This window comes from Talpa europaea (genome assembly GCF_964194135.1).
Source record: "Talpa europaea genome assembly, chromosome: 3".
NCBI lineage: Eukaryota > Metazoa > Chordata > Mammalia > Eulipotyphla > Talpidae > Talpa > Talpa europaea.
Genome location: NC_140069.1, coordinates 816577 through 843359, shown reverse-complemented (window position 1 = coordinate 843359; position 26783 = coordinate 816577). Strand labels below are relative to the sequence as shown.

At 69.7% G+C, this 26783-nt stretch overlaps 4 protein-coding genes across 4 annotated transcripts; all 4 read right to left on the bottom strand.

Annotated features, from left to right (window-relative positions):
* LOC311168727 (secreted Ly-6/uPAR domain-containing protein 2-like) lies at positions 1-3856 on the bottom strand. The gene is made up of 3 exons (XM_084230427.1): positions 1541-3856; positions 373-471; positions 1-264 (listed from the first exon to the last, which is right to left on the bottom strand). The coding sequence occupies exons 1-3, from the start codon at positions 1590-1592 to the stop codon at positions 128-130; spliced, it is 288 nt and encodes a 95-aa protein (XP_084086553.1). The 5' UTR covers positions 1593-3856; the 3' UTR covers positions 1-127.
* Positions 3857-4996: 1140 nt separating this feature from the next.
* On the bottom strand, positions 4997-5653 carry LOC311168726 (ly-6/neurotoxin-like protein 1; the record flags this gene model as incomplete). The annotated part of the gene is made up of 3 exons (XM_084230426.1): positions 4997-5193; positions 5322-5423; positions 5602-5653. 3 exons carry the CDS (start codon positions 5651-5653, stop codon positions 4997-4999), a joined length of 351 nt encoding a protein of 116 aa, XP_084086552.1.
* A 7429-nt stretch (positions 5654-13082) lies between these two features.
* Positions 13083-14352, bottom strand: LY6D (lymphocyte antigen 6 family member D). The gene is made up of 3 exons (XM_084230206.1): positions 14294-14352; positions 13724-13822; positions 13083-13562 (listed from the first exon to the last, which is right to left on the bottom strand). Exons 1-3 carry the CDS (start codon positions 14343-14345, stop codon positions 13339-13341), a joined length of 375 nt encoding a protein of 124 aa, XP_084086332.1. The 5' UTR covers positions 14346-14352; the 3' UTR covers positions 13083-13338.
* Positions 14353-20778: 6426 nt separating this feature from the next.
* LOC311168406 (ly-6/neurotoxin-like protein 1) lies at positions 20779-24370 on the bottom strand (the record flags this gene model as incomplete). The annotated part of the gene is made up of 3 exons (XM_084229830.1): positions 20779-20990; positions 22659-22757; positions 24319-24370. 3 exons carry the CDS (start codon positions 24368-24370, stop codon positions 20779-20781), a joined length of 363 nt encoding a protein of 120 aa, XP_084085956.1.
* Positions 24371-26783: the final 2413 nt, after the last annotated feature.

Below are 26783 nucleotides of genomic sequence, written 5' to 3'. Positions count from 1 at the left end.
CACCTTTATTGGGGGTTGGGTAGACGAGGCAGCAGGCAGGGAGGACCAGCCAGGGCAGCGTGCCCTGGGTCAGGGGCTGGACCCCCGGGGCCTGAGCGGGCTGGGAGGCCGGCCTGGCCGGGCGCCATCAGCCCTGGTTGCAGAGGCTGGCCTGGCAGCAGGAGATGGACACGTGGGGGCCCAGGCCCAGGCTGGAGGCGTCGGGGCAGCCACTGAAGCACATCTTGGTGACCAGAGGCAGGTGCTGGGGGCTGGTGGCGACCCCTGTGCGAAAGAGAGACCCTGTGGGCTCGCTCTGCTCTGAGCTGCCCCTGCCCGGGCAACCGCACCCTCCCTCAGGCTGGAGTCTCCCCAGCCCTGCACCCCACTCACGGGTGGCGATGGTGACACAGTGGTCGGCGCCCCGCGCGCATCTGGACTGCTGCAGGCACCCCCCGAAGCCATTGCACCGGTGGCACCACAAGGCTCGGCCTTCGGCCAGGCAGAGGGATGGACGGACAGACACAGATAGGCAGGGGAGCACGTGTGGCCCTCTGAGCCGCCCAGCACCCACCCCTGCTTCCCTGGACCTGGGGCCCCGACACGCTGCACTGCCCTCAAGGTGTCCAGCCCCTCGAGCCCCACAGTGGAGGCCGGGAGAAGGCCATGGGGCTGCTGCACGGGGCGGAGCGGGGAGGGCCGGAGGTGCTTGGGTGGGGACCCGAGGGCAGGTGGGGTGGGGATCCCCGCGCCCCGGGTGTGCCCACCCTCACGGCTGTACAGGCGAGGACTGGGGAGGCCCGGCTGTCCAGGGGTGAGAAGACACTGGCGCGGCAGGTGGCCCCTGCAGAAGGACTCTGGCCCAGAACTTCCCCCTGGCAGTGCGGTGACCAGCCGGGGCAGCTCCGTGTCCTGGCAGCTGGGGCTTTGGGAAAGGGGTGCCTCAAGCAAGGAGGGGTCCTCAGCAGCTGGGGGCCAGTGGGCGCAGCTGGGTGGGGCTTGGCTGGGGCACAGTGGCCAGGGGTGTCTGTGGCCAACCCCGCAGGACACCGTGTGGCCTGTGACGCACTGGCCAGGACCCCTGCCCTGGGCAGCTATTGGGGGGTAGAGTGGGGGCAGGCCCAGGTGAGAGGGGACTCCACCATGGAGACTGTGGTTGGATCTGAGAGGCCCTGGGGGAGGGGTCTGCCTGGCGGGGACGCCCCCAGGCCCAGGCCACCTGGGAGGCAGATGGCCTGGGCTGGGTGGGGGCACCCTCTGGTTTTGTTCAGGTGACCTATGTTGTGGGCGATGAGGAGGCCATTGTGGGAGGGCAGCTCCGTGTGGGGGAGTCCGGGGCCCCCTCAGGCAGGCATCAGCCCAGGGCCTGGAGTGTGGGGGCCAGACCAGCGAGCACAGAGCCCACGGGAGAGCACCCAGGGAGGTGACCCCAGGGCAGGCAGGTCGGGGGCAGGAGCCTGGGACAGACACAGCCATCCCCGGGGATGGCGGCCCTGGCAAGGGCAGGCGAAGGGGGGCGAGCGCCCCAGCAGGGGGCCGGGGGCCGGGGCAGTGCACTCACCCTGGTCCAGGCTCAGCGCCAGCGCCAGCAGGAGCCCCAGGAGCAGCCGCATGTTCTCGCAAGGAGGTGCTCCCGGCCAGCGCCGCTGCCACTTATACCTGCTGGCCGCCGCCCCGCCTCCCCGCCCGCCGGGCTGGACCCCAAGGCTTGAGGGCCGGCCTGCCCGTCAAGCAGGACAGTCCCTGGTGTCAGGATGGGGTGGCGGGCGCGGGGCGGGTCAGCCTCTGGGCTGGCTGGACGGACGGACGCAAGCCCAAGGGTGGGCTGGGAGCCAGAAAGCCGGGAGGGCAGAGGGCCGGGAGGAGGAGGGCAGCGGGCAGGTTAGGGTCCCCCTCCTCCACCCGGGGACTCTTCCCGTGGGGTGCACTGGGGAGCTCCCCTCTCCCCTGGAAACTGGGCGCCCAGGAGCCTCAGGAATCCTGCCTCTCCAGCTGATCCCCCTCCCAGGCCCCGCACCTGGCCGGCGGGTTGGCCGGGGCACCAGCACCCGCAGAGCCGGCAGGGCCCGCGGAGCAGGCTGGGCGCTGGCGGGCTCGCAGTTAGGGGCGGGCGAGCAGACACGTGGTTCACCCATTTATTCAGTCCTGGGCCCAGGGCCCTGGGAGGTGGGGGCGGGGGGGGGGCGTACAGCAGGGCCAGGGGGCAGCCCCGGGAGGGCTGGGAAGCAGATGGAAGGGAGGGGGCTTGGCCATCCATCCCGGGGGGCCAGCCACGTGGGGAATGTCACCCCGTTTCAGCCAGGAGGCAGCTGAGGCCCATGGGTGTTATGGGGGTTCAGGTGCCACGATGAGGGCTGGGAGAGGGAGCACCCCACAAGTTCTTCTCCCTTTCTCGAGGTCGGAAACAGGAAAACGGGCACTCGCCAGACCAGAGGCCCCCGGAGCAGCCGGCTCGCGGCCCCGCCCCCGCGCCCTTCCAAGCCCCTGCGCCCAGCTGACCTCAGCCGCTGATGCCCGCCCAGCCCCTGCCCCGTCCCCCGGGTGTCCAGGAGGCCCTGCCACAGGAGTGCCCGCTGAGGGCCACTCACCCCCCGGGGCAAACAGGCTGACCCGGGGACAGGGGAGCGCAGTGATGAGCCCGGGGGTGGGGCCGCCCACTGCCCACCTTGCTCTGGGGTGCCCCCACCCCAGCTGCACCTCTGGCATCTGGGCCTCCCCGGCTTTCCTGGCCCGGCTCTGCAGTGATGGGCACACTCAGCCTGGTGTCTGCAAACCCACCCGCCTGCTCTCACCTCCCAGAGGGGGGAGTGCAGCTTCTGAGGGCCCTGCAGTGCAGCAGGGTGGTGGGGGGAGGGCCAGGAGGCCGCCAGGAGGCTGGCAGCCCCTTCATTTCTCTGTGCCTCAGTTTCCTCACCTGTGACAGGGGCGTGAGGACGGTCTCCCCCAGGAGGGAGTCGGGAGAGCTCGGAGAGCTTGGACACGGGACCACAGGTTCCCCTGCCGCTGTGCTCTGCCCTCCCGCCTGCCCCAGCCAATTTGCACAGTTGTGGGGTTGCTGCCCCGCCGAGCACTGGCACCCTCGCAGCCGGGGGCGCCAAGCACGTCCACATGCCGGGCCGGGCCGTGTGCCTACCAGGGGGCGGCCTGCCCGGTGTTGGAGCTGGTCGGGTGGGGACAGGGACAGAAGGACATGATGCCAGGAGGATGCCTGCTCCCCCCATCGCCCCTCGCCCTGGGGCAGCAGGGCTGGGGGTCCACCCAGAGGCTCCTCCCAGCTCCCCACACCCAGGACACAGGCTTGCAGGGCGATGGCTGTTTCCAGCTCTAGTCTTGGGGTATCTGGAGGCGGGGTGCGCATCCCCCTCCATCCGCAGCCGCTCAGCAGGGAATTCTGGCCTCTCCCTGAGGCTTCCCTTCCTGGGGATCCCCTGGGTGTGGGGGCTCAGAGGATCTCACTGCTTTCTGGTGCCCACCTCCCTGAGGGGCCCAGGGAGGAGACTCTGGGTGGCAGGTTGTCTGGGCTGCGCCCTTGGCCCACCGCCCTTGGCGTCCCTCCCCTGGCCAGCCTGGGGCTAGCCTCAGGCGCGGACCGCCCCCCGCAAAAGGCCCTGACCCCATGCTGCACCCAGCAGCTGGGTCCAGGAGCAAGACTGTTAAGATGGGGTCTGCAGCACGGCCCCCGAGACAGGGGTCACGCCTCAGGGTCCAGGGACAATTCCACCCTGGCACCGACCTCCGAGATCCAGGCCAGCCTGAGGGAGCGCCACCCCCCGCCCCAGCAGGACGTTGACCAGCGGTCGCAGGGCCCCTGGACCCGCACCTTGCTGTGGCCCGGCCTGCCGCACTGAAGGAGGCCTGGATCCTGGGGCCACCAGCGGCGGCGGGGGTGGGGGGGGGAAGAGGGCGCAGGGCTTGCTCCTGGACCTGGAAGGGAGGAGCTCGACCCCTGGGGGAGCTCCAGGGCACCCCGCCCCCAGGCAGGCTGTTGGGGTAGACGAGCCCTGGTTTTCCTGCCAGGAGGGGCAGGCAGGTGGACTGGGGGTTCCCGGTGCCTGCGGAGAGGAAAGCATGGGTTCCTCGCCCTCACCCCCCCTTCCCCTCTTCCCCTTCCCCTCACCCCCACCCCATTCCCCAAACCCCAGGCAGCTCCCCTCCCTCCCACTCCCTTGGCCAGCCCCCACCGCCAGGAGGGGGCGCCCTGCTTCACCCCACAGTGGTGGGCTGACTGGTGGGCTGCAACTGCCCTCCCCACCCCCATCCCCCACCACAAGCAGCGCGCTCCCGGGTGCCAGGCTGCCAGGCCATCCTGCCCAGCCTGATGGGCAGGGCCCTGCTCCTCCCCCCTGGCCCAAAATAGCCTGCGGTCAGTGCTCCGCAGGCCCAATGCAGAAACAGAGCGGCTGCCCTGCAGGCCCTGGCCAGCGGCCAGGCCAGGGCTTGGCTGGGCAGAAGGCATCACCCGCTGCACCCAACCAGCTCCTGGGGCCTGGGCGGCCGTGGGGCCTCCCTCCAGGGGCAGGCTGGACCGGCGTCCTCCGGGCACAGGTGACAGGGACCGAGCCTGCTGCTGTGCCCCTCCATGTCCACAACCCGGCCACAGTCAGAGACACCCAGGCACCCTGGGGTGGGAAGGGGAGAGCCCTCCCTCCCAGGCCTGCCCTGCCCTCCCAAGGCCCCACCTTCTCGCCTGCCCTCCAGAGGCAGGCAGGCTGGGCAGATGCCCTTCAAATCAGCGACTGCAAGGACCAAAGATCCCCATCTTTGGTCCGAGGAGGGGCCAAGCTCCTCTGCCCTCTTCCACCCAGCCAGTGGCTGCCCAGCAGCTTCTGACAGGGAATGCCTGGGAGCAGGACCGTCCTGGGTGTGGCTGAGGGGCTGCGGGGGGAGGGTGGGGTGGGGGGGTGGGGGGGTGGGGGGGTGACTGAGGGGCTGCAGGGGGGGTGTGTAGCAGAGGGCCCGTAGGGTGTGCAGAGAGAGAGGGCAGGGCTGTGCTTTGTCCTTGGGAGGGGGAAGGGCTTCAGAGCAGCCCCCAGAGGGCGGCCAGGAGCGTGGGGGCCAGGGCCAGGGCCCTGGGGGCGGCCAGGCCAGCACCGTTGCAGAGGTCGTATTGGCAGCAAGAGGTGGTGGACGCATGCTTGGAGTAGCCGTCGTACACGGTCTCGAAGCAAGTGGGCACGCAGGACTTGCTCACCTTCAGCCTGGTCGGGGTGTAGTCTGCAGGGTGGGGAGTGAGCTGGGATCCCCAGAGAGTCTGACGGGAGGCCCTCCCAACCCCTTTCTCGCAGGGCCAGGACGAGGCAGGAAGCCCCCCCCCCCGCCCCCCGGGGCAGGGGAGGACTCACAGGTGCGGGTAGTCATGCAGTAGGCCACCATGTCTGGGCAGCGCAGCGGGTTGAAGCAGTTCTCTCCGTTGTAAGAACACACGTGGCAGTCCAGAGCCTGGGCTGGGGCGCGGGGAGGTCACACGCCGGAGAGCCTGCCGCAGCCCGCCAGGCCCCGCCACCGCCCCGCCACCGCCCCGCCAGGGCAGGACAGCTGGAAGGGCACGGGCCTCCCTCCCGCCCACTATCAGGCCGCCTGCCCCAGACACGGCTCTGTCCACCCCTCCCTCCTCCGTCTTACCCAGAGGTAGTCCCGCCAGGGCCACCAGGAACAGGATGAGCAGGGGTGCCATGGCCGGAGGCAAGAGGCCGCGGTGGGAGTGGGAGGTGGACAGCAGCTGGGACTCCGCTCCCGGCAGGCCGACTGGGCCAGGGCGTGAAGGGCCGGACACCCCGTCCTACGGGAGCTCCTGGGTTACTGGGATCACGGCTGTCCTGCACGGAGGGGGCCCAGGACAGGGGTCACCACGGGCCTGAAGGGCACAAGGGGGCTAGGCCGGCCGGTGAGGGAGGAGCCGCTCAGCCCCCTCTGGGGGAGGGGACATCGGAGGAGCAGGGGGCTGGGCTGGGACATGACGACCGCCCGGCAGTGCTGCAAAGCAGAGGGCGCAGGGCGAGGGGGGCCAGGAGGCTGGAGGGGCCAAGGACACAGCACAGAACCCCTGCTTCCCCGAGAGCGGGGCCCGCGGGTCCTGCTGGTGCTCGGCACTGCCGCGGACTCGCCGAGGGTCCTGCCGGCCGCCCGGGGGGGGGGGGCCGCCTCCGGGAAGGCTCGGGCGCCTGGGCCTCAGGCCGGGGAGGGGCCCGCCGCGCCTCCCGCGCCGCCCCGCGGGACGTTGGGGAGCCCCGGCCGGGCCTGGCGCTGGGTGGGAGCCGCGCCGAGCCCTCCCCGCGGGGGCATTCGCGCCGGGGCGCCAAATCAAGCTCCCCCCTCCCGAAAACAGCAGCTCTGCCGCCATGACCCATTTTCGGGAGCCCCCGGGGCGTACCAGAGTCCCAGCCCGTCTCCAGCACTCCCCGCCCTTCGGGGAGCCGCCCCCAAAAATGCGGTCCTGAGCCGGGGCGACCTCTGCTGCCACCTTCCCCGCGGAGCTCCCCGCGCCCGGCTCCCCGCCGCCGCTCGCCGGCCCCCGCGGCCCGAAGCTGGTCTGGCGCCCGCGCCCGCAGGACCTGGACGCCTGGACCCTCGGGCCTCCGCGGTCCGGCCCGTCCCCGGCCCGCCCCGGGCCCGCCCCGCCCCGCCCCGGAAGCCCCGCCCACGGGCTGCGCCCCGCCCCGCCCCGGAAGCCCCGCCCACGGGCTGCGCCCCGGCCGCGCGAGCCTCTCCGCGGGTCCGGCCCCGCCCACTGAGCACGCCCCGCCCCGCAAGCCCCGCCCGCCCCGCAAGCCCCCCGCCGAGCCCCGCCCGGGCAGCGCGCGCCTGCGCAGACCCCGCCGGCCGCCGCCCACGCGGCCCACAGCAGGACCCGCCCCGCCCCGCCCGCCGCCCTCGGCCGGCGACACCCGGCCCCGCAGCCCGGCTGCCCTCCCGGGACCCCGCCGGCCAGCGGGTCGCAGCCCCAGGAGGGGCGACTGCCAGGGCCCCTGGGAGCCGAGCGCAGGCTCCCCGCGGCGGCGTGGGCTGCGGGCCTCTGTGGGGCGCCTCGGGAACCCCGACTTCGGAGCTGGCCGCGGAGCCGCTGTGGGCGTGGGCGCCGGGTGGCCGCGTCCCTCCCCCGCGCGGCGCCCGCCCAGGGGCTGCGGCCGAGGCCTGGGGGTGCCGAGGCTGGGGGTGCCGAGGCCTGGGGGTGCCGAGGCTGGGGGTGCCGAGGCCTCGGGGTGCCGGAGCCTGGAGGGGGGGCGGCCGGGCCCGCCCTGCCAGCCGGCTTCGCGGACTCTCTTCAGAGGGCCCGTGACGGCCCGCGTGGGCCCGGCGGAGCCCGGTTCGGCCGCCTGGCGCTCTCTGCCGCAGGAAGCGCCGCGCCGACGGTGCGCACGGGCCTGCAGCCGCGGGACAGTCAAGGCGGGTTCATAGCCGCGGTGATTTCAGGAATGCTGAACCTGGGCGGGCCATTGACCGTCCGGCTCTGCGGAGTAAGGAGACCAGGACGAGCTCGTTGACGATTCCACGAGACCTCGAAAGACGCTGTTAGTGGCCGCCAACTTCATGGAATCGGCTTTAATGTTTACGACCGTATTTTCTGTTTTTTGTAGATTTGTTTCGGTTATGCATACAAGAATGGGGATCTAGGCCAGAGGGGCAGGGGTGCGGGGACGCCCCAGAGACAGCGGGGCGCAGAGCAGGCGGATCCACTGACACACCGGGCGGGGAGCAGCGGGGAGGCAGGGGAGTCTGCCGCGCCGCGAGGGTAGCCCCCTGGCCGGGTCGAAGTCGTGCTGCAGCGGCTGCGGACAGCCGCGTAGAGCTGTGCTTAACCCCTGCACCACCGGGGAGGCCCAGTACTTCCTATTTTGAATAATACCCATTTAAAGTTGTAAAAGAGGGGGCCTCCCCCGTGGCGCAGCGGGTTGAGCGCAGGCTGTGAAGCTGTCCCGGGCCTCCGCAGCGCAGGTTCGATCCCGGCCGGCCGGGGAGTGACCCTCAGGGCGCGGCAGACTCTCCTGCCTCCCCGCTGCTCCCCTCAGCAGTGGATCTCCGTTAAGTCTGCCTGTTCTGCTCCCTGCTGTCCCTGGGCGGTCCCCTCCCCCCCCACCTCTGGCCTACACCCCGGTTCCTGTATAAAAAAAAAAACCTCTCAGTATCTGGTATGTATGTAAATTGACAATGGTGATTGTCACCTTGTAATATTGCATAATTCAATTGTTTCACATCTACAGAAATTGTTTCTGGAAATAGAGGGAGAAAAGGTCTCAATAGATTCCTATTGATGGAACTGTTGAGGGTAAAAAACTTTCCTACAAAGGACTGAATAGACCTGGAAATACACCTGACATTTACTAAGGTTTCTTTGACATAATACTGGAAATTTTTTTTATGCATTCTGTCCTGAATCCACGAAGTTTTTGTTTTGTTTTGTTTTGTTTTGAGTAACCAGGATCTGCAGAAAGGTTGCAATTATTTTTCCAGCAAAGCTAACTTGTCACATTTTCTCTCCCCTTGATACCAACACGGCATACACATAGTGGTAGTAATTTTGCTACTTATCTAGAGTCTGTTTTTGCATAACTTCCATAGGGATTTTGTCTGCTTAAACAAAAATTGGACGTGAGTTTGTGTGGCTTTGTGTGGAGTTCTTCCAGAAAGTCGAAACAGAGCTGAACCAAGAAGAGGAGAACCTGTTTGCCTTGTTTGTAGGGTTCCAGAGTCCTCCAAAGAAGGTGAGGAAGCTGCCTCCATGGCAGGACTGGACAACCCGGCCAACGAAAAAGCCCTGGTACCCTCGAGAAGAGGAAGCCCAGGTGGAGTCTGAGGAGACCAACTTTGTACCTGAAGCCTACGTCGACCGGATGCCACCGGTTCGCTCTGATCCTGTGTGGAATATTTCAGCAAAGCCAGCTAAACATTGCTGTTAGTTATTTCTGCCCTGTGGTTTTATGCAAAAATAGGAAAAATGGTTTAAAAGTAGATTTAATTTGCAAAATTTTGCTATGTTGTTAAAGTTTGGGATCAAGGTTGAGAAAATTTGTTTTTGCATAAGTTGAACCATTTTAACATTTTTTCCCTGTGATTTTGATATATTTGCTATCTTGTTTTAGCCAATGCTCCAATTTTTTTTCTTTTGGCTTGGATAATGGACTATTTTTAAGTAATGAAACTGTCATACTGGACATTCATGGACAATGCTGCTGACTAATTGTTGCTTCTCTTACACACATTGTAACCCTGAAAAAAGACTGTCTCCTAAGATTACACCCTGAGATCTGTGCCACCATAGATATGGTGGAATAAAAATTAAAAGGGGGGATTGTAACAGGGTGGTCCCCAGGAAAGGGGGAGGTTCCCTGCCCCACCCAAGGGAGGGTGGAGCTGAGCAGGAAGAAGAGAAGCTGCAGAAGAGACTAAGGAAGGAAGCAGGATGGAGCCAGGAGACGTGGAGGAGGCGCATGGAGCCTAGAGACACGTGAAGAAACTGCGCTTGTCTTTTGGTCGTGGACGGGGTGACACAGATGTGGGTGAGACCCGTGGGGAGGTGACTATGGCAGCTTTTATCTGGATGTTGATGTTGCTCTTTTCCTTCCGGGCTTGTCCGGTTGTTTCTGGCCCTTTGCTGTGGGTCCCCACTGGAAGATGCTTTAGACTTGTGGCAGGCCTTGGGGCCTTGCTCAGGGCCAATCCCATTTCGATGGAGTTTTACCCACGAGGGGACGGGTCACTTTGGGTGCTTCATTTAGAAACTAGACTCTTTGCCTAACCTGTCTTGTTTCCTAGTTTCATTAAGTTCCTTCCCATTAAAGTCTCATGTGTTTTGTGTTGATGCGGCGGATGGCAGAACCCATGTAGAATAGGCAGGTTTGTGGGGTTTGGGCTGCCCCTCTCCCGGTCCTATAACAGATTGTCCCCGCAGCCCCCCCCCCCGCCCTGCCCCGCGCGCGGGAATCCACGAGCTGAGCACAAGGGCTGGAGAGGCAGGAGAAGGCGAGCCCGGGAGACCCAGTGCGCCGGGAGGTTTCTTAAAATGTACATATTTTACGTCATTTTCCATTTTTGCACAACGTCTGTGTTTTCACCGCGGCTGCAGCCCGGGTGTTGTAGAGCAGCCCCGATACAAAACGGGGTGCCTGACTGTGGGTCCTCACCCGCGCGCTTGAAAGGACTTATCAATGCTCCACTGCAGGCGCCCGCGGAAGGTTCATAAAAGGTTTATTTACCAGGGAAGGGGAAAGGAGGACATGCACAGCTCAGGGAGAAAAGTGGGAGACAAGGTTTTAAATGCGTCCTACCCGATCCGCCGATCAGGAATCCCAAATGGCGCCCTGAGAGCTGCCGCAGCCAGGAGCGGTGAGGCCAGGAGGCGAGCGATCGCGAGCCAGAGAGACCCCAAGGCCCACGTGTTTGGTTTTTACATCCAACCTGGCTGCCCAACTCCACCCCCAGGTCCCAGCCACCCTCCCTTGGTGGGGACGGGATGTGTCTTTCCCCATGTCCTGACGGCTTTGGTCTGGAGTGGGGTGGGGTCCACAAAGCCTGTATGGGATTAGCTCGGGACAGCCTCTCCCCCTGACACGGGGACCCCCCCCCCCGCCCCTCCCGCGCCCGCGGGGCTCTCGGCCTCAGCCGCCTGCGGTTTTGGTTTTCACTTTATGGCAACGAGTCCCCCCATCCCGCGTGCGGGCCCCCCCCCCCCGCACCTGCTGGGGGCGGCACCCCCGCCTCTTCCCTCCGGCGCCCCGCGGGGAGAGGGCTGCGCGCACCGAGCTGCCCGGGCGGGCGCGGCCGGAGGAGGCCGGACAGGAGGGGCCTGGAGGACGCGGCGCCTCCCGCCGGCTCACGCGTCCTGGGCTCGGCGCGGCCGCCCCCCCAACCCCCCCAACCCCTCCCCGCCGCCCCCCTCCCCGCTCTCGGGCCGGGCAGCGTCTCCAAGCGGACGCGCCGCCGCGCCGCCCCCCGGCCCCACTCGGGCGCGGGGGAGCCCGTGTCCAGCGCGTGTCCAGCGCAGAGGCCGCGGCGAGCGCTCGCGGCCACGGCCCCCGGCGGCTCAGGCCGGCCCCGGCCCCCCGCGGGCCGCCACCGGGACGCGGCACGGGAGGGGGGGGGCGCAGCCGAGGCGAGGGGACCCCGCGCCGCGCGGGCGCTGCCGGGGACGGCGGGGAGGCCGGTGACCGCTGGCCGCTGCGCCGGGGCGGGGGCCTGGCGTGACCCGTGGGCGGGGCCCAGAAGGGCGGGGCGCGCTGTGGTCTCGAGACCCGGGGCGGCACCCTGTCCTCGGCGGTGCCCCATCCCCCCCACACCCCCACCCCCGGCACCCCCCAGCCTGCGCTGCGGGCAGGCCAGGGCAGGTGTGGGCCCCCCAGGCCCCCTGCCTGTCCCCTGCGCGGGATGGCCCCGGCGAGTGAGCAGAGATGCTGAGGAGGCCGCCCTCGACGTGGGGAGAGCCCTCCTGCCCCTCAGAGCGCCTTCGCCCCTGTGTCCCCGGAGGCGGGCGAGGCCCAGCCGGCCGAACCCCGCGCTGAGGTCAGCACAACCACCTTGCAGTGCGTGGGGCCCCCGGCACCCTGCGATCACTGTGCCTGTTCGGGGTTTGGGGCGGTTCTGGCAGAAGGGGGCCCTCCCTTCAGGGATGCGGGAATGTGGGTGCGAGCTAACGACCCCCTTCAGACCGTCTCACCCTTCATCCCAGGGTCAGGGATGACAGTGGGCCCTGTCCCCGGCGACCCCTGATGTATCCCCTGGGATGGATCCTCATCAGGTGAGGGTTGGGGTTGGGGGGCCGTTTAGGGCAGTTGCGGGGTTGTGAGCTGTCCAGCGGGGTCCTTGAGAGGCAGTTGAGAGTTGGGGCCCCTGGGAGGCTGCACCCTGGGGTGTGACCAGGTCAGGCGCTGCTCCGGCCACAAGGAGGCCCCTCCAGACACAGGCTCCGCTGCCCGGGTGGCCTCGGGGCCCAGGAGGGGGCGGGCTCCCCGAGCCTCCGCCCAGGGGGCCACACCTGCTTCCAGGTGTGTCTGCGGTTGGTCTAGAGTCGGGGCCGCCACGGGCCACTTTCCCCCCTGACCAGCACTGGCAGGGAGTGTCCCTCCCCCGGGTGCAGCCTGCTGACTCCGCTGCAGTCTGGTGGGAGGCTGGGGGGGATGACAGGGGTTTTCACAGCCACATGGGCAACTGGACTTGCTGGACCTCCCAGTGGGGGTGCAGAGAGGCCCAGAGGGGCTCTGGGTGAAGGAAGGGGATCCCCTCCATGGGCTCCTCCCAATGCCTAGCTCCAGCTGGCTACTCGGGGGTGGGGGCACCGCCTCAGGACCGCCCCTCAGCGTGGCCCAGGTGGGGGTCAGCCCCTGGGGCACCATGGGAGACCCGCTGTCCAGCGGAGGCACCAGGACCTGCCCAGGGCGTGAGCAGGTGCCCGGCCCCGGGTGGGGCGAGAGGGACCTGCTGACCCTGGGGAGGCTGTTTGGACACGGAGGGGAGGGCGAGGGGCTGGGTGCCAGAGCTCAGGAGGCCGGGCCCGTGGTGGTCCGCCGAGCCCAGCCTCCCTGCCCCCGGGACCACCGCCCGTGTGGTGGGCACAGGGCTGAGTGCCCGACCCCGCCACGGGCCCCGGCACCTGCGGCTGCCTGCCACCGCCTGCAAGGGTGCCAGGCCCAGGAGGCGGTGGGTGCTGGCTGCTGGTCTGGGCTGCCCCCCAAGGCCTCGGGTCCCCCTTAGAGACGACTCAGGCATGTCCAATGTGCTTCCTCAGTGGCCCCACGGCCAGAGAGCTACCACCGTTCCAGTTACCAGACAGGCCCGGACCCCGAGTGTGTCTCCCGAACCTGAGTGGCAGCCCCATAACCCAGAGAGTGGGCCCCAGAGCCAGGCGGCGACCCGCAGACGGCAAGGCCAGAAACCCAGCATTGAGGGCCGGAGCCCCGAGGCAGCAGGCCCGGAACCCGGAAGCCCGGGGAGCGAGCCAGGACCTGCAGCGCGGGCCAGCCCGGGCAGTGGGGCCGGCCCCGGAGAGCGGGCCCCGAGGCCGCGGGGCGGCCCCGCAGAGAGGGGCCAGCCCGGGCACTGGGCTGGGGTCCCGTATCCAGGCAGTGGGGAGTAGACCCCAGGCCGCGGCGCAGGCCGGGCAGTGAGGACACACACCGGATCTCAGTCCTTTATTCCCAGCAAAGCCGCGAGTAGAAAAATCAACACAACCAAACAGGGGGAGTGTGGCCTGAGCCCGGCAGCCGCCCCCAGGCTGCTCCAGGAGGCTGCGGCCTGTGGCTCGGGCGGGGCAGCTCTACGCCCGTGGGACCCGCCCCCAGACTTGGCGGGGACACCCCCTCCAGGGCGGCTGAACCCCCCTGGGGGCCAGGGAGGGAACCCCGGCCGGGGAGGACGGGCGGGGCGGGCCGGCTACGGGCGCAGGGCGAGGAGGCTGAGGGCCAGCGCCAGGCCCAGCGCGGCGGGGCGGCCTGGGGTGCGGGCGGCCGCGGCGCTCCGCAGCTGCTCGTTGCACAGCTCGCCCTGGCAGCACAGGGTGGCGGCCGCGCCGCTGCTGACCGGGCCCTGCAGGCTGTACGTGGGGCTGCACCAGTCCACGCAGTCCTTCTCCACCAGGTTCCCGCTCAGAGGCTCCACTGGGGAAGGGGGCGCGGTCAGGGGGGCAGCGCCTCCTGCCCCACGCCCGCCTGGCTGCCCCGCCAGCCCCGCCCCTGGCCCTCCCGGCCTCCCCCTGGCCCGGCCCCTGGGCGCCTGGGCCGAGCCCTCGGGTCCGGGGCGCCGCCAGCCCGTCGCTCACCGTTGGTGCGGGTCCGGCAGAAGCGGGCGCTGGCCGCGCACGCCTGCGGGTTCTTGCAGTTGGTGGTGCTTCTGCACACGTGGCAGCGGAGACCCCGGGCTGCGGGGAGGGTGGCGTCAGGGGCTCCAGAGGCCTCCGGGGCACACCGCCGGAGTCCACCCCTCCTGTCCTGTCCCCGGGGCTACCGTGCTGCCCCGCACGCAGAGACAGTCCCTGCCTGGGGGGGGCTCTGCCCCCGGTGGCCCGGAAGGGGACGCTGCTGTCCCCCACCCAGGGCCCCCCGGGAGGGCGCCAGGGACCGGACGGAGAGCGCCGGGTGGCCGGGCATCTGCCTGCTCCCGGGGAGAGGCGTGCTGGGACACCTTCCAGCCCCACTGGTTCCGCGCGGGGCTCTAATCTCTGATTCTGGAACAATTAAGTCTGGGATTCCAGGGGTTCATTTTGCATTCAGCCCCAAGTCTGGCACCCCATCATTTCAGGACTCCTTGAGCCCTCCAAGCTCAGGCTTCCAGTGCCAGCCCGCAGGTCTGCCACAAGGCTGCCCACCGGCCCAGCCCCCTCGGACCCTACCTGGCCCCATGGCCACAGCCAGGGTGATGAACAGCAGCAGGATCGTCTTCATCTTGGGGTGTCTCTGGAGGAGGGAGGGCCCTTCCTCTTTGGAGGCCTTATAGCTTAGAGCACGCAGGGAGGGGCGGGTGCCCCGCATTCCTCTTGGCTTGCCCCGCCCACCGGCCCATCTCGCCAGCCCTGACCGGGAGGGGTCTGTCCCTCGCCACCTCCCCCAGGGTGGGGTCCGTCCTCCCTCGGAAGCTGGGGCCTGAGACCCCCAGGCCTCGCCCTGAGCCTTGCTTGGCCCTGCCAGGCCCACCAGCTGTCATCTGCGCCCCCACCAGCCGCGCCCTTCCCCGCCCCCACCCCACGGTCAGTCGCGGCCCGCCGGTGTCCACCAGGCGCGGGAGGCCAGAGGCGGTGCCTGCCTGTTCCGGGCCTGGGCTCGGCTGCCAGGCTGGCCCACCCCATGGAACCTGGGGGTAGGAGCCCGAGGGAGCAGGTCCCGCTGAGATGTGGTGCCTGCGGGGGGGGGGGGGCGGGGTGGTGCCCAGGAGCTGGGGTGGGCCCCCCACAGGGCAAGGACGTGGGCGTGGCTGCACTGGGCTGGGCGGCGAGCGAGACTGGCAGGGAGGGCTGCAGGGGGCACACTCAGCCCTTTGCTGCTGCCTGGGAACTGGCGCCCCTGTCTCCACCAGCCTGCCTCCCCCTTCCTCGGCCCCCAGGCTCTGTCGGATGCTCCCCCCATGCCAGGGCCCAGCCCCAGAGGAGCAGCTGCCTTCATCCCGTCTCTGCCCTGATCCCCCAAGACCAGAGTCCTTCCATACTGAGCCCCGGGGCCCCCAGGGCAGTGCCGGAGCCCGCCCCACGCCAGCCTCGCAGGGCCTCCGAGCGCGTCCCCTCCCCCCGCCCGCTCCCTGCTGTCTCCACGTCTGCTCTGGGTGCTGAGGGGTCCTGAGTGGGTGGCCCCAGAGGTCACATCCCGCCCCTGCCCTGGCAGGACGCCCTGATAGCGGGGGTGGGAGCACAGAGGGCCACCAGCCCTGCCGATGGACCCTCGCCAGAAGGACCGCGGGCGCCTGGGGTTTCGGGCCAGGACTCGTGCGGACCTGAGGCTCCAGAGAGCTCATGTGCTTGAGTTCCCTGGCACGGGCGCCAGAGCCGGGCGTCTCGGGCAGCCCCTGACAGCCGGCCTGAGCTGGGTCTTGCCTCCCCTGCCCCTCGGGGCGAAAACCAACTCCAGCTCACCCGGAACCCCCCCCCACAGGTCATCTAACTGCCCCTCGAGGCTTGCCCCCGGAGGTGGCCCTGAGCTTGGCTCCTGGCCTCCCCTGCGAGGCAGCTCCAGCCCAGCTGCTGCTGCTGTTGGGACTTGCACACCTGCGGGGGCGGGTGTGCCTGCCCCCATGGGGGATGGGAGCAGCAGGTGGGGAGTGGAGGTCTGGGCATGAGGCACCTGAGGTTGTAGGGGTCCCCGCACACCTGACCCACTTGCAGCGGGCACTCAGGTCCCTCTGTCCATGTGCCCTGGACAGGCCTGATCCCAGAGCACAAGGCCCTGCCAGGGCTTCCCAGAGAGGCATCAACAACAGCCCTGCTGAAGGTACCCTGATGGCAGAACTGGGAATCATGAGGATGGTGCAGTCAGGGAGGGCTTCCTGCAGGTGGCGGCCTGACTATGGTCTTAGAGGGGCCATCATGGCTCCTTAAGTTGGTCCCCTTCCAACACCCTTTTCTGTTGAGGAAAAGAAACCAGGCGGGCGGGCTGGGCCAGGACACCCTAGAGCGGGGCAAAAGCAAGTTCTTCTTCGAAACCGCTCATCCCCTCCCTCATGCCCTGCCTCTGGAGAAAGCTGCTCCTTTCCGGAACGAGCTCTCCCCAGTCCCCGAGCCGGGGTCCCTAGCCCTGACTGGCCCATTCCCCAGGGCGCCCTGAGCGGGGGGGAGCCGAGACCCCTGTGCAACATCCACCCTCTCACACCCCTCCCTGCCCTCCCCTGCCTCAGTCCTGCCTGCCCTCCGCGGGGCCCTGACCCCAGGCCCCAGTTCGCGCACTGGAGGCTGCGCACAGAGGACGCCACAGGCGCCGAGGCTGCAGAGGGAAACCAGGCTCCAGAAGCACTGGGGAGACGGGTGGGGCGAGGATGCTCGCCGGGGCGCTGCCCGGGTGTGTGGTCAGGGCGGTGGGGAGCCTGGGGAGCCCAGGTCCCTGTCATAGGGTGCGGCAGGGACGGTCTCGGGTCTGGATGGGACCTGGGGCCTAGGGTGGGCCCAGCTTCTCCCCAGCAGGGCGGGCGGCGGCGGTGAGTCAGGCAGGGAGAAGCGCGGCGTGACGCAGGTTCCCACGGGGCGGCACATGCGGCCGGGCCTGGCCTCCAGCCTGGGGCTCTCCCGCACCCTCCGCCGCTGCCTCCCCGGCTCGGGAGGGGTGCTGGGGCCCAGACAGGGTCTCACACCTGCTGCCTGTCACCTGCCCGACCTTGTCCTCGGGGCGGCTTCTCCAGGGGCGCCCTCCCCATCCCGGGAGGGGCTGGGCTCCGGGCGCCATGCTCCATGAGGCCCCTTCCTGTGCCAACCGCAGACCCAGGGCAGGCCACGGGCGGGCCTCCCCGCTCCTGCGAGGTCTGTCCCCACTGGCTGGACTGGGCTCTGGGCTCTGGGCTCCTAAGTGCCGTTCCGGGCCCCTCACCCAGGAGGACCAGAAGACTCTGCCCAGGCTCCTTCCACAGCCCCGCCTGGCACCGGTGCCAGCTTCCCAGCCGTGTCCCTGGGAGGCACAGGGACTTGGGGGTCTGCAGGAAGAGGGGGCCCTGGGCTGGGATCTGTGTCCTCCCATGGAGTGGCACCTGCAGCCGGGAGCGGGCACAGAGCACGATGCCCCAGCGCTGGGGCTGCTGTCTTCAGCCCTTGAGTGGGGGCACACGGGACCCTAGACTGGGAAAACCCACAGAACTGAGAATCAGGTGCCCTGGAAGGGGTATTCTCCCACGTCAGGGCAGCTCCCTCTGGGGCTCTGGGGAGATACCAGGTCTCCCGCTCTCCCCTGCCTCCCCCGCCGCCGCGCCGGGCTCACTGCACCCTTGTTACAGCCGGAGCGTGGGGCCGCAGCCCGGGTTCCGTGACCGCGTGGGTGCAGATTCCAGAGCAGTGAGCACAGGGCGCTTCATTGTCCTTTGGCACCCCGCTGCCCTCACGTGCCACTTTCCCTTCCACCTCCCTGCCCTCCGTATACACATCCACCCAGCACCCATGCACCCACCCACCCACCCTCACACCCGTCCACAGCACACCCGTTCATACGCCCCTGGCGCATCCTCCACCACCCGCCATCCAACACCACCCGTCGCCCATCTGTCCTCCAGCCATCCTCCAGCCATGCACCCTCCAGCCATGCACCCTCCAGCCATGCACCCTCCAGCCATGCACCCTCCAGCCATGCACCCTCCAGCCATCCATCCTCCAGCCATGCACCCTCCACCCATCCATCCTTCCGTCCTTCACCCACACACCCATCTGCCCACACGCCCGTCCGCTCACTGCTCGGGGCTCCCCTAGGAGAGCGCTCCGATGCTGACCCTCCCCTCCCCCGCCTGTGCGCACCCGTCCCTGCAGCAGGAATTCTGCGTGGCCGTGGCGTGACGCTGGTGGGGCCTGCGAGCCTCGGGCCTTTAGGTGTCTGGTGGAAAACACTAACGAGCAGCACCTGCCGTGCAGCCACGCCGCTTTCACCTGTGCTTCTACGGAACCTGGGGGTGGGGCCCAGCCCGAGGAGGGGAACAGGCACCTTGTGCACATCCCGTGCCCGCCGGTCTGTCTGTACAGGTTCGCACGAGCACCCCGCACGCGGAGCAACGCAGGTTCCTTTCCCTGACGACCCGCCCCCCCCCCACTTTGTCCTCATCTCTTGGGAACAGGAAACTGCCCTTGTCGGAGCTGCCCCCCACCACCCCGAGAGCCCCCGGGACAGCCCGGAGTGCAAAGGGCACTCTGGAAACGGCTGGCGAAACTCTCGGGCGGACCGCTACGCCCCACACACGCGTGCGGGGCACAGGCCTCGGCCGCCACAGGGCCGGGGCAGGGTCCGCGGGCTGCCCTCATCGCCCTGGCCTGGTCCCTCGAGGCAGGAGCCCCGGAGCCCCGGGTCTCCCCTGGGCCTCTGGCTGCTGAATCTGAATCTGGTCCCGCCCAGGGGCTTGTCCGTGACCGCCTGCTCCGGGAGGGGGGTCCCCGGGGCGGAGGCTGGGCCCCCCAGGGAGTGGCTGACTGATCCTGGCTTGGGCTGAGGCCTCCCCGCTGGGAACATCAGAAGGAGAGGCTGGCTGGAGCCCCGGAGCCGGCCCAGGACAGGGCAGCAGCCCGGGCCACCGAGCCTGGACCAGGCAGGCCCCCGCCGCCCAGCCCTCTGCGGAAAGTGTCCCTGCTGGGCTGCTGGCTCCAAGCCCCAGCTCCTCCTCCGGCATTTGGGGAGCGGCTGCTCCCAGAACCCGCCCTGCCCTCCCCCTGCTCCCTCCAGCCATTCCTGCTGCGGCCTTTGTGTCCCGCCCTCCTGCTGTGCCACCCTGGCCACCCATGCTCAGGGGGGGTGCTTGGGGGTGGCCCCAGGCCTGGCCCTGCCATGGGGTCCCTGCCCACACCATGCCAGCAGGGCCTGGAGCGCTGCTTTCCCATCTGCGGGGCTGCTGGGGGCAGCGTGAGCAGAGCACGTGGGAGTGGGGGAGGGGCAGAGTCCCTGCTGGGGCTCTCTGCAGGGCTGTGGGGAGCAGCGGGGAGCAGCGGGGGGGGGGCCCACCCGAGGGGGGGCCCACCCAGCGCTCAGCGCAGGGCCTGGGAGGGGCGGGTGGGCCCTCGCCTGGTGCAGCTCCAGTGGCTACGGGGGTGAGGCCTGCCCTGGAGGGGAGCCCCGTCTCCACGGATGCGGAGCAGAGCCCCACCCTCCTTAAGGGAAACCTCAGCTTCCCAGGCTGGGCAGGCGGCCCAATCCTGGGCCTCAGCTCTGCCCCTGGAGCGGCTGCCCCGCAGGAGCCCCACTCCAAGCCCAGCAGGACCCCAGCGCTGCGGGCCTGACCCCGCGGGAAGACACACCCGACACCCTGGTTCCAGGCAGGCCCAGCTCGTCTGCTCCGGGACCTCCCAGGGCAGAGACCACAGATGCCGGCCCCTGCGGGGGGGACCATGTGTCTCTGGCAGCCGGGGAGCACTGTGCCCCGCCTCGCCCTGGAACGGGCTCGCAGTCCCCGCACAGGTGGGGACAGACCGTCGCACAGGCGGCCAGAGGGTGTTGCCCGAGCAGAGCGCCCCACCCGGGGGTGCATGGGAACTTGGGGCCTCAGTGCCTGGAGCCTGGGCGGAGGGAGGGTGGGGCCGTGGGGCGGGGGCTGTCTCGCTCCCAGGGTGGGGCCTCCGCCCTGGGGCGGCTCCGAAGCCCGCAGCCCTGCTGACTGTAGGCGCTGGACGCAGGCCTGTCCCCGGGACAGGGGCGCGAGAGGCCGCGGGGCAGGGGGAAGGTGGTCCCAGGGAGGATGGGTGGGGAGCAGCCCTGGAACCCAGCGCCGGGCTGGGGGGCCCAGCGCATGCCCCAGGACGTGTGTGGGGCGCTCGGGGGCCTGGAGGTCAGGATGTGAGGACGGGGCTGGGGATCAGCAGTCTCCCCAGTGGAACCCATCTGAGCCCCCAAACTTGGAACTTAGGGTTCCTGCCACGTGGGGGGGCAGGTTCTGGTTCTTATGGGACAGCAGCTTCTGCTCCCACGCTGGCGGTGGCCCCCACGTAGCGCACCCACCTCCGCGCGCCGGCCCGGCACAGGAAGACCCCACGCGCGGACGCTCCGAGGAGGCCCAGCCGGGCTCGTCGCTTTATTCTCCCCGCGTGCACCCTGGGAGGCGGCGGCTGACACCCGTTGTGCGGGCACCCAGCCCAGCAGGTGCGGCCCCGGCCCAGGCCCATGCCAGGGTGGCCTGAGCTGCTGCCCCCCCGGGCATCCCTGCCCGGGCCGGGGCTCTGGGTCCACGGTGACAGCGCCGGGAGTGGGGCCAGCTGGGTCCTTTCTGTCCGCGGAAGCCCCTCGACCTCCGCCTTGCAGCTGAGGGTGCTGCCGGGGGGTGGGGGGTGGCGGGGCACAAGGGAGGGAGGAAGGGGCGGGGGCGGGCAGGGGAGCCACCAGAAGCAGAGGAGTGGATGGACGAGCCAGCGGCTGGGGGTGGCGGAAGGCCCAGCGCCCGCACCCCAGCCCCGGCCCCACCCGCCCCTGTGGCCCGGCACCGCGGGCACGAGAGGAGGCGGGGTGGGCGCTGCGGAGCGTGGGGCGCAGGGTGGAGCCCGGATGTGGACTGGAGGCGCGGGGAGGGGGTGAAGATGCTCCGTCCCCGGGAGCACAGGCCTGGGGAGGGGAGGGTGTCCGAGGCGTGGCCAGGGGCTGGTGTGTGGGAAGCAGGGGAGTGGCGGGGAGGGCCACTCCCTGGGGGCGGTCGAGGGTCGGTCTGGGCGTGGGGTGGGCGACCCATGGCTCACCAGGCCGCCCGCAGCAGCGCCCACAGCAGGCTGGCCGAGGTGCTGGCCCACAGGAGCCCCGGGCCACCCCCCAGGCCCGCGGCCGCGCTGCGGTTACACTCGCTGCCCTGGCAGCAGGACACGGAGAGGGCCCGGCCGTCGGGGGACACGGTGCTGTTGGGGCAGGCCGGGGCGCAGGACTTCATCACCAGGATGCCGCCCGGGTTGGCTGTGGAGAGAGGGTGAGGCGTGGCCTGGTGCCCGCGGGCCTGGGCGCCCTGGCTCCCCGCAGCCAGGCTCGGCCTCCGGCCAGCTTCCCTTTCCCGCTGACAGAGGGGGCGCCTCTGTGCGTCCCAAGGACGAGGGGAGCCCTGTGCTCCTCACCCCCTCCCGGAACTGGAGCTCTCTAGGGGAGGGCAGCTGGGCTCTAAGGACAGTCCCCCCACAGGGGCTCCGGCTCCCCATCATAGGGAAAATGGAAGTGGCCCGAGGGGGGCTGGTTGAGGGGAGTGCGTCAGGGGCCCCCGGGCGTGCGTCCAGTGGGAAGACAGCCTGGTTACAGGCCAGTCCCGCCGGGCTGCGCTGGGGGGCCCAGGCCCCGGGGTCCTCGGACCCTCCTCCTGGTCTGCGGAAGCCAAGACCCCAGGGTGAGGCCGGGTGCTGCCGCCTGCCCGGCCTCCTGGGGTTGCCTGCAAAGACCCAGGGTGCTCTCACCCCGCAGCCCCCTCTCCACTGCCGGATGGCACAACTGGCGTCTCAGGTCAGGACCTGCGGGAGGCGGGGGGACAGGGAGCCCCAAGTGGGGACAGCCCTGCCATCTGCCCGCCTGGGCTCCCCGGACTCCTGCCGGCCCAGCTTCCTGCTCCAGGACCCCGGCCCCCCCGCCCGGTGAGGCTGAGCCCCAGCGGTGGCTGTCCCCCTTGTAATCCCAGAGTGCGGCCTGGCTGGCGACAGGTGCACAGGGACAGTGGACGGACAGGGACAGATGGACAGAGAGACGGGGCGGGCAGCGTACAGAGATGGGGAGTGTGGGGAGCCCCTGAGTCTGAGAGAAGCCATCCCCACAGAGACAGAGGGAACCCGGTCTTTGGCGTGTCGGTCCCGTTGAAGTTGAAAGAAGAGAGGTTTTGGGGGTGTAGGGAGCCCCCAGGAAGCCCTAGGCATGCAGGGCCCCTGGAGAAGCAGAGCCCCGCTCAGGCCCTCTCTGGCTAAGGGGGGGCAGGTCCTGGCTGTGACCACATCTGGGGTCGAGCGAGGCCAGCGTGGGGCCGTCTCCAAGCCCCTGGGAGGGCTGCGCCTGGCGACTCTGCCAGGTCTGTCCCTGCCCCACAGGGAGGCCCTTTGCGCTGGGCCCGGACTGGCGGGAGGTGGGGGCCAGCCAGCTGGAGGGGACGCAGGCCCGTCCAGCCCCAGTCAGCCACGCGCATGTACGGCCCGGGCCCCCGGGGGCCTCATGGGGCCTTCAGCAAGTGTGGCCTGGAGAGTGCTCTGGGCCCCCGGCGGGGGTGCCTGGCTGCCAAGGCAGAGCCTCCACTTTTTGTAGGGGGGCCTGGGGAATGGAGTTAGGACCCCCAATAGGAGGTCTCCTCATGCCCTGGAAGAAACGGGGTACCGGGTCACACAGCCAGGCGGCCTGACCCCACTGAGTCCGGGGGTCGGGGGAGGAGAGGCCCCTGCGCCTGGTGGGGGTGGGAAATGGGGCAGGGACGGAGCCGGCGGGGGCGCGGTCCGGGAGGCCCATCTGGACAGCTGAACTGCAGACGGCTGGCTCGCTGCGCCTACGCTGTCCCCCGCCCCGGCCTCCCTCTGCGCCCCCCGGGCTCTCACCCAGCCGGGCCCGCCCGCCCCTCCCTGGAGGCGGGCTCTGCGCCCTCGGGTGCTGGCGGGCGGTACTCACTGGCCCTGGTGATCACACAGTACTTGTCGGTCTGGGCGCACTCCACCAGCGACTCGCAGTTCTCGTGGCCACAGCACACGTGGCAGTGCAGGGCCAGGGCTGGGGGAGCAAGACAGCCCCCGTCAGTGGGGGCCGGCCCGAGGAGCCTGCCCGCCACCCGCCACCCGCCACCCCTCCCCGCGCCTCCAGCAGGATCTAGGCCCCAGCGGGCCGGTGGGCGGGCAGGCGAGGGTCTGGGGGCTGGGCGGAGCCCTGGATGAGTCTGCAGCGAGCGAGGGGGAGGCTGGGCGGTGGGGTCTGCGGGCTGCCCCTGCCAGACAGCGGGGGTGCGTGCGTGCCTGAGGAAATGTGAGGGGCCTGGCCGCAGCTGACCGGTCCATCCCTCAGGAGTCCACAGCACACCGGCAGCCGGCGTGTGACAGCCAGCACAGGGCTAAGGCCCCGGGTAGCAGATGCGAGGGCCAGCTGGGTGGCCCTGAAGCTGGGCCTGGATGGACTTGTGTCCACCGTCTGAGGGACGCCCCCTGGGTGGGGGTGTAGTAGGAAGAGGGCAACCAGTGGGGACCCAGGGACCAGCATGTGGGCACTAGGAGATGCGATGGGCCAGGTGTTGGGGTGTGGGGGAGCTAGGAGCACCCTGCCCAGGTGGGGGAGCTGCGCCAGGACTCGGGGCCTGGGAGGGCACTTCCTGGGGGGGGACGCTCCTGAGGACAGCACCTTCCTCACGTGGCCAGCAAGCCAGGCCCTCCGCCCAGGGAGAGTGGGTGCATGGTCAGGCCGCACCGAGCGGGTCCGGGCTGCACCTCAGCGCTCCGGGCAGGGCTGGGGCCAAGCTTCCCGGCCTGGGCTCTGCAGTCACCCGCCCACTCCTGTCCTCCCGTCCCCAGCAGAGTCCTGGGTATGGCCTGGGCAGCGAGACACTCCGGGTAGCTCTGGACAGGAACCTGCCTGCCGCTGTACCCCCCAGGGCCCCAAAGTCCCTCTGTCCTGGGCAGAGCCAAGGCCCCGGCAGCAGAGCCCGCTCCCACCTCGAGGCCGTCGGGTCATCTCCCGGGAGCCCAGCCGCCCACGCCCCCCGCCCGACTGGCCCTCCAGTCTCTCCAGTCTCCCCAGGCTGGGACTTATCCTCACGGCGCCTCCGTCAGCCCCAGGCCCCCCCACACCCAGGGGGCTTCCCCAGCCGGCTGCAGTCTCCACCTTACCCACCCCCGCACTCAGAGGTAGTTGAGGGGCTAATTATCCCTAGATGGTAATTATTCAGCTGATAATCACAGGCCGCAGCAACCCCCATTTCCGGGGGCCCCGAGCAGCAGCCCTGGCGAAGGTCACACGCCAGCCGTCCGATGGGATGAGCAGTCCGGAAGGGGGGCCGGCGGCCGGTCGGTCTGGCCTCAGTCCGGCTCCCAGGAGGCCCCGCTGGCCAGGGCACCGGGGCCGGTCACTGTCTCCAGGACGCGGTCCGGCACCCGCCCGGGGCCTGTGGTCTCAGCCCTCCCCGAGCGCTGGCCCCCCCGCTCCCCAGCCAGCTACACCAGGGGCACCCCAAAGGCCCACGCCCCGCCCCCACATGCAGACGCCAGGTGCGGCCTGGAGCATCCCGCAGCCCCACCGGACCCAGGCCCCGCGGACAGCCGTGTGCGCCCCGCGCGGACGCCCTTACCCAGGTCCGCGCACAGGGCGGCCAGGAGCAGGAGCGCGAGCAGCGGCCTCATCGTGGCGCGTCGCTGGCCGGGACTGCGCAGCAGCTGCCCAGACCCTTTATAAGCGGCTCCCGCCGGGCCAGACCTAGTAATTTAGCCGCGCTGAGCTGGGGCAGCAGGCGCCTGACTCACGCCCAGGGGCCGGGGGGGCTCCGGAGGTCACCGGCGCCCTCCCTCTGCCCGGCCCTCCCTCCCGAGCTGTCCGTCCCTCTCCCATGAGGCGCAGGCTGGCCCGAGCCTGGAGTCCAGGGCTGGCCCTGCCCTGGGGCCGGGGGCTTGGCTCTGCCCTGGGGGCGGGGGCCGCTCTGCCCAGAGCGCTTCCCAGCGGGCACCGCCAGCCCCCCGTGCCCCTCCTTTGGTGGGCGCAGACAGGGAGGCCCACACCCACCTCGGAGGGAAACGGAGGCAGCGCCGGCTGAAAGCAGGCTGGGGACCAGCGCGTCTCCACCTCCTTGTGCACGCAGACCCCGGGCTCTGGGACACGCTGCTTCTGAGGGGGCCCGCGGGGACCTGCGGGGACCTGCGACCCCTCCCCGCAAGCCCCGAGAGTTGCCGGAGCTGGGGTTCCCATCGCAGGCCAGTGTGGGGACCGCGAGGACAAGGGCGCCTGGGGGACGCGGGAGGCAGCCGGCCCCTGGGGCGCCCCCTGCCCTCTGGGCCCTGGCTGGGGCTGTGGAGGCTGAGGTGGGCGCTCTCGCCTGCTGGGCACTGCCCCCACGGGCCCCCCCCCCAGTGACCACGCCGCGTGTCGGCACGTGGCCCTCACGGCTCAGGGTGTGGCGGGCCCTGAGGGGTCCCAACACAGCCTGCCTGGCCTGTAGCCCCCGCCCCTCACGGGCACACACGCCCTAGGGGCCATCCCTGCCCTGTGGCACTGCCCCTCACTCCTGGCCCCGGCCCTGACCCTTGGTGGGCACCTGCCCCGGGGCCCTCGGGTGCTCTTCCTGGGCCCGGGGTGGCAGAGGGCAGCTGTCAGGGCACAGGGGGAGCCCACAAAGCACATGGGCTTGGGAAGCCTGGGTCGGGCTCTGGGGGCTCCCCGGCAGCCACCTCCTCAGCCCCCTAAACTCACCAGGACCCTCTGTCCGTTTCCTGACATACCTGTCCATTATTTTATTTCAGCCTTTTTTTTTTTTACTTTTTGGAACGTCCATGTTGGGGCCATAGCGTGTGGGCAGCCCCACTTTCCCGGCCCCCGGATGATAAGGATGGGCAGCCTGAGTCGAGGACCCACTCGCCAGGCCGCAGACGGCTGCAGACACGAGTGGGCACCACTGCCCTGGGCAGTGCGGCCGGGCCGAGCGGGAGGGAGGCCGGTGGGCCGCCACGTCCACCGTGTCCACCATTCACGCCACGCCATCCAGGGGCGCTCACGAATGCCCAGTCCGCTCCACCCCGCGCACCCCACCGATCCCCCACCCATGTCTCCTGCGAGCACACTGGCCCTGTGGCACGGTCATCACAGTGAGGTGGACACTGCCCAACAGCCCTGGCAGACGCCCCTCAGCCCGGCAGTGGGCTTTCTACCCGCAGCGAGGGGCCAGGCGGGGAGCAGACGGCTACCTCTGGGTGGGCACCGTCTTGGGGGGCTCTGACGGAGCAGGCCCTCCCCTCACTAAGCCCCGCCCAGGGACCCTGCCCCCCACCCCACACCTGTGAGCATGCAGAGAGGGGGTGGCAGCAGTTGGGCCAGGGGGAGCCTGGGGTCTGTTCAGCCCTGACAGTGCCTGCTGGATGCCAGGCCAGGCCCCGGGGTGAGGGGCTGAGATGGAGCCCAGCTCAGCTGTAGTGCCCTCAGGGCTCCGCCTGAGCTGGAGGAGGGGCAGGGGCCGCCCTGGGGTGGGGATGCGAGGGAGGTTCCTGGAGGCGGGGAGGAGCTGGTGCCGGGAGCGTCCTGGCCAGGCTGGAGAATTCCACACATTTCCCGCGCGCGAGTGGGCACAACAGGAATGTCTCTGGTGGGCACAGCAGGAATGTCCCAGTGGGCAGTGTCTCAGGCAGAATCTGCCTTCTGGGGCCTGTGCCAGCCCTGCCCCTCTACCGGGGTTCTGGGGCCTGCTGGACTGAGTGTCAAAGGGCCTTTTAGGGGCACAGTCTGCACCCCAGAGGACACCTGTCTTCAGGGAGTCCCCACGGACGAGCAGGAGTGCAGGGCTGCTGGCGGGGGCGGCCGCACGGCGGAGGAATGCTGCCCGACTGCCAGGCTGCCCGGGCCCGGCCGGGCACTGACCCTCATTAGGCTAATCAGGCATCTGAAACTCACTCTTTACAAGCTGGTGCTCCCCAATTAGGGCCCTGACTCCCTCCCCAGGTGTCAATGAAGGCCTCGCCTCCCCAGCTTTGCCTTGACCTCACTGCTCAGAGCACCCCGCAGGGAGACCCGGGGCTCCCTGTCCACGTGGGCACCTGGACCAGGCACCCAGCA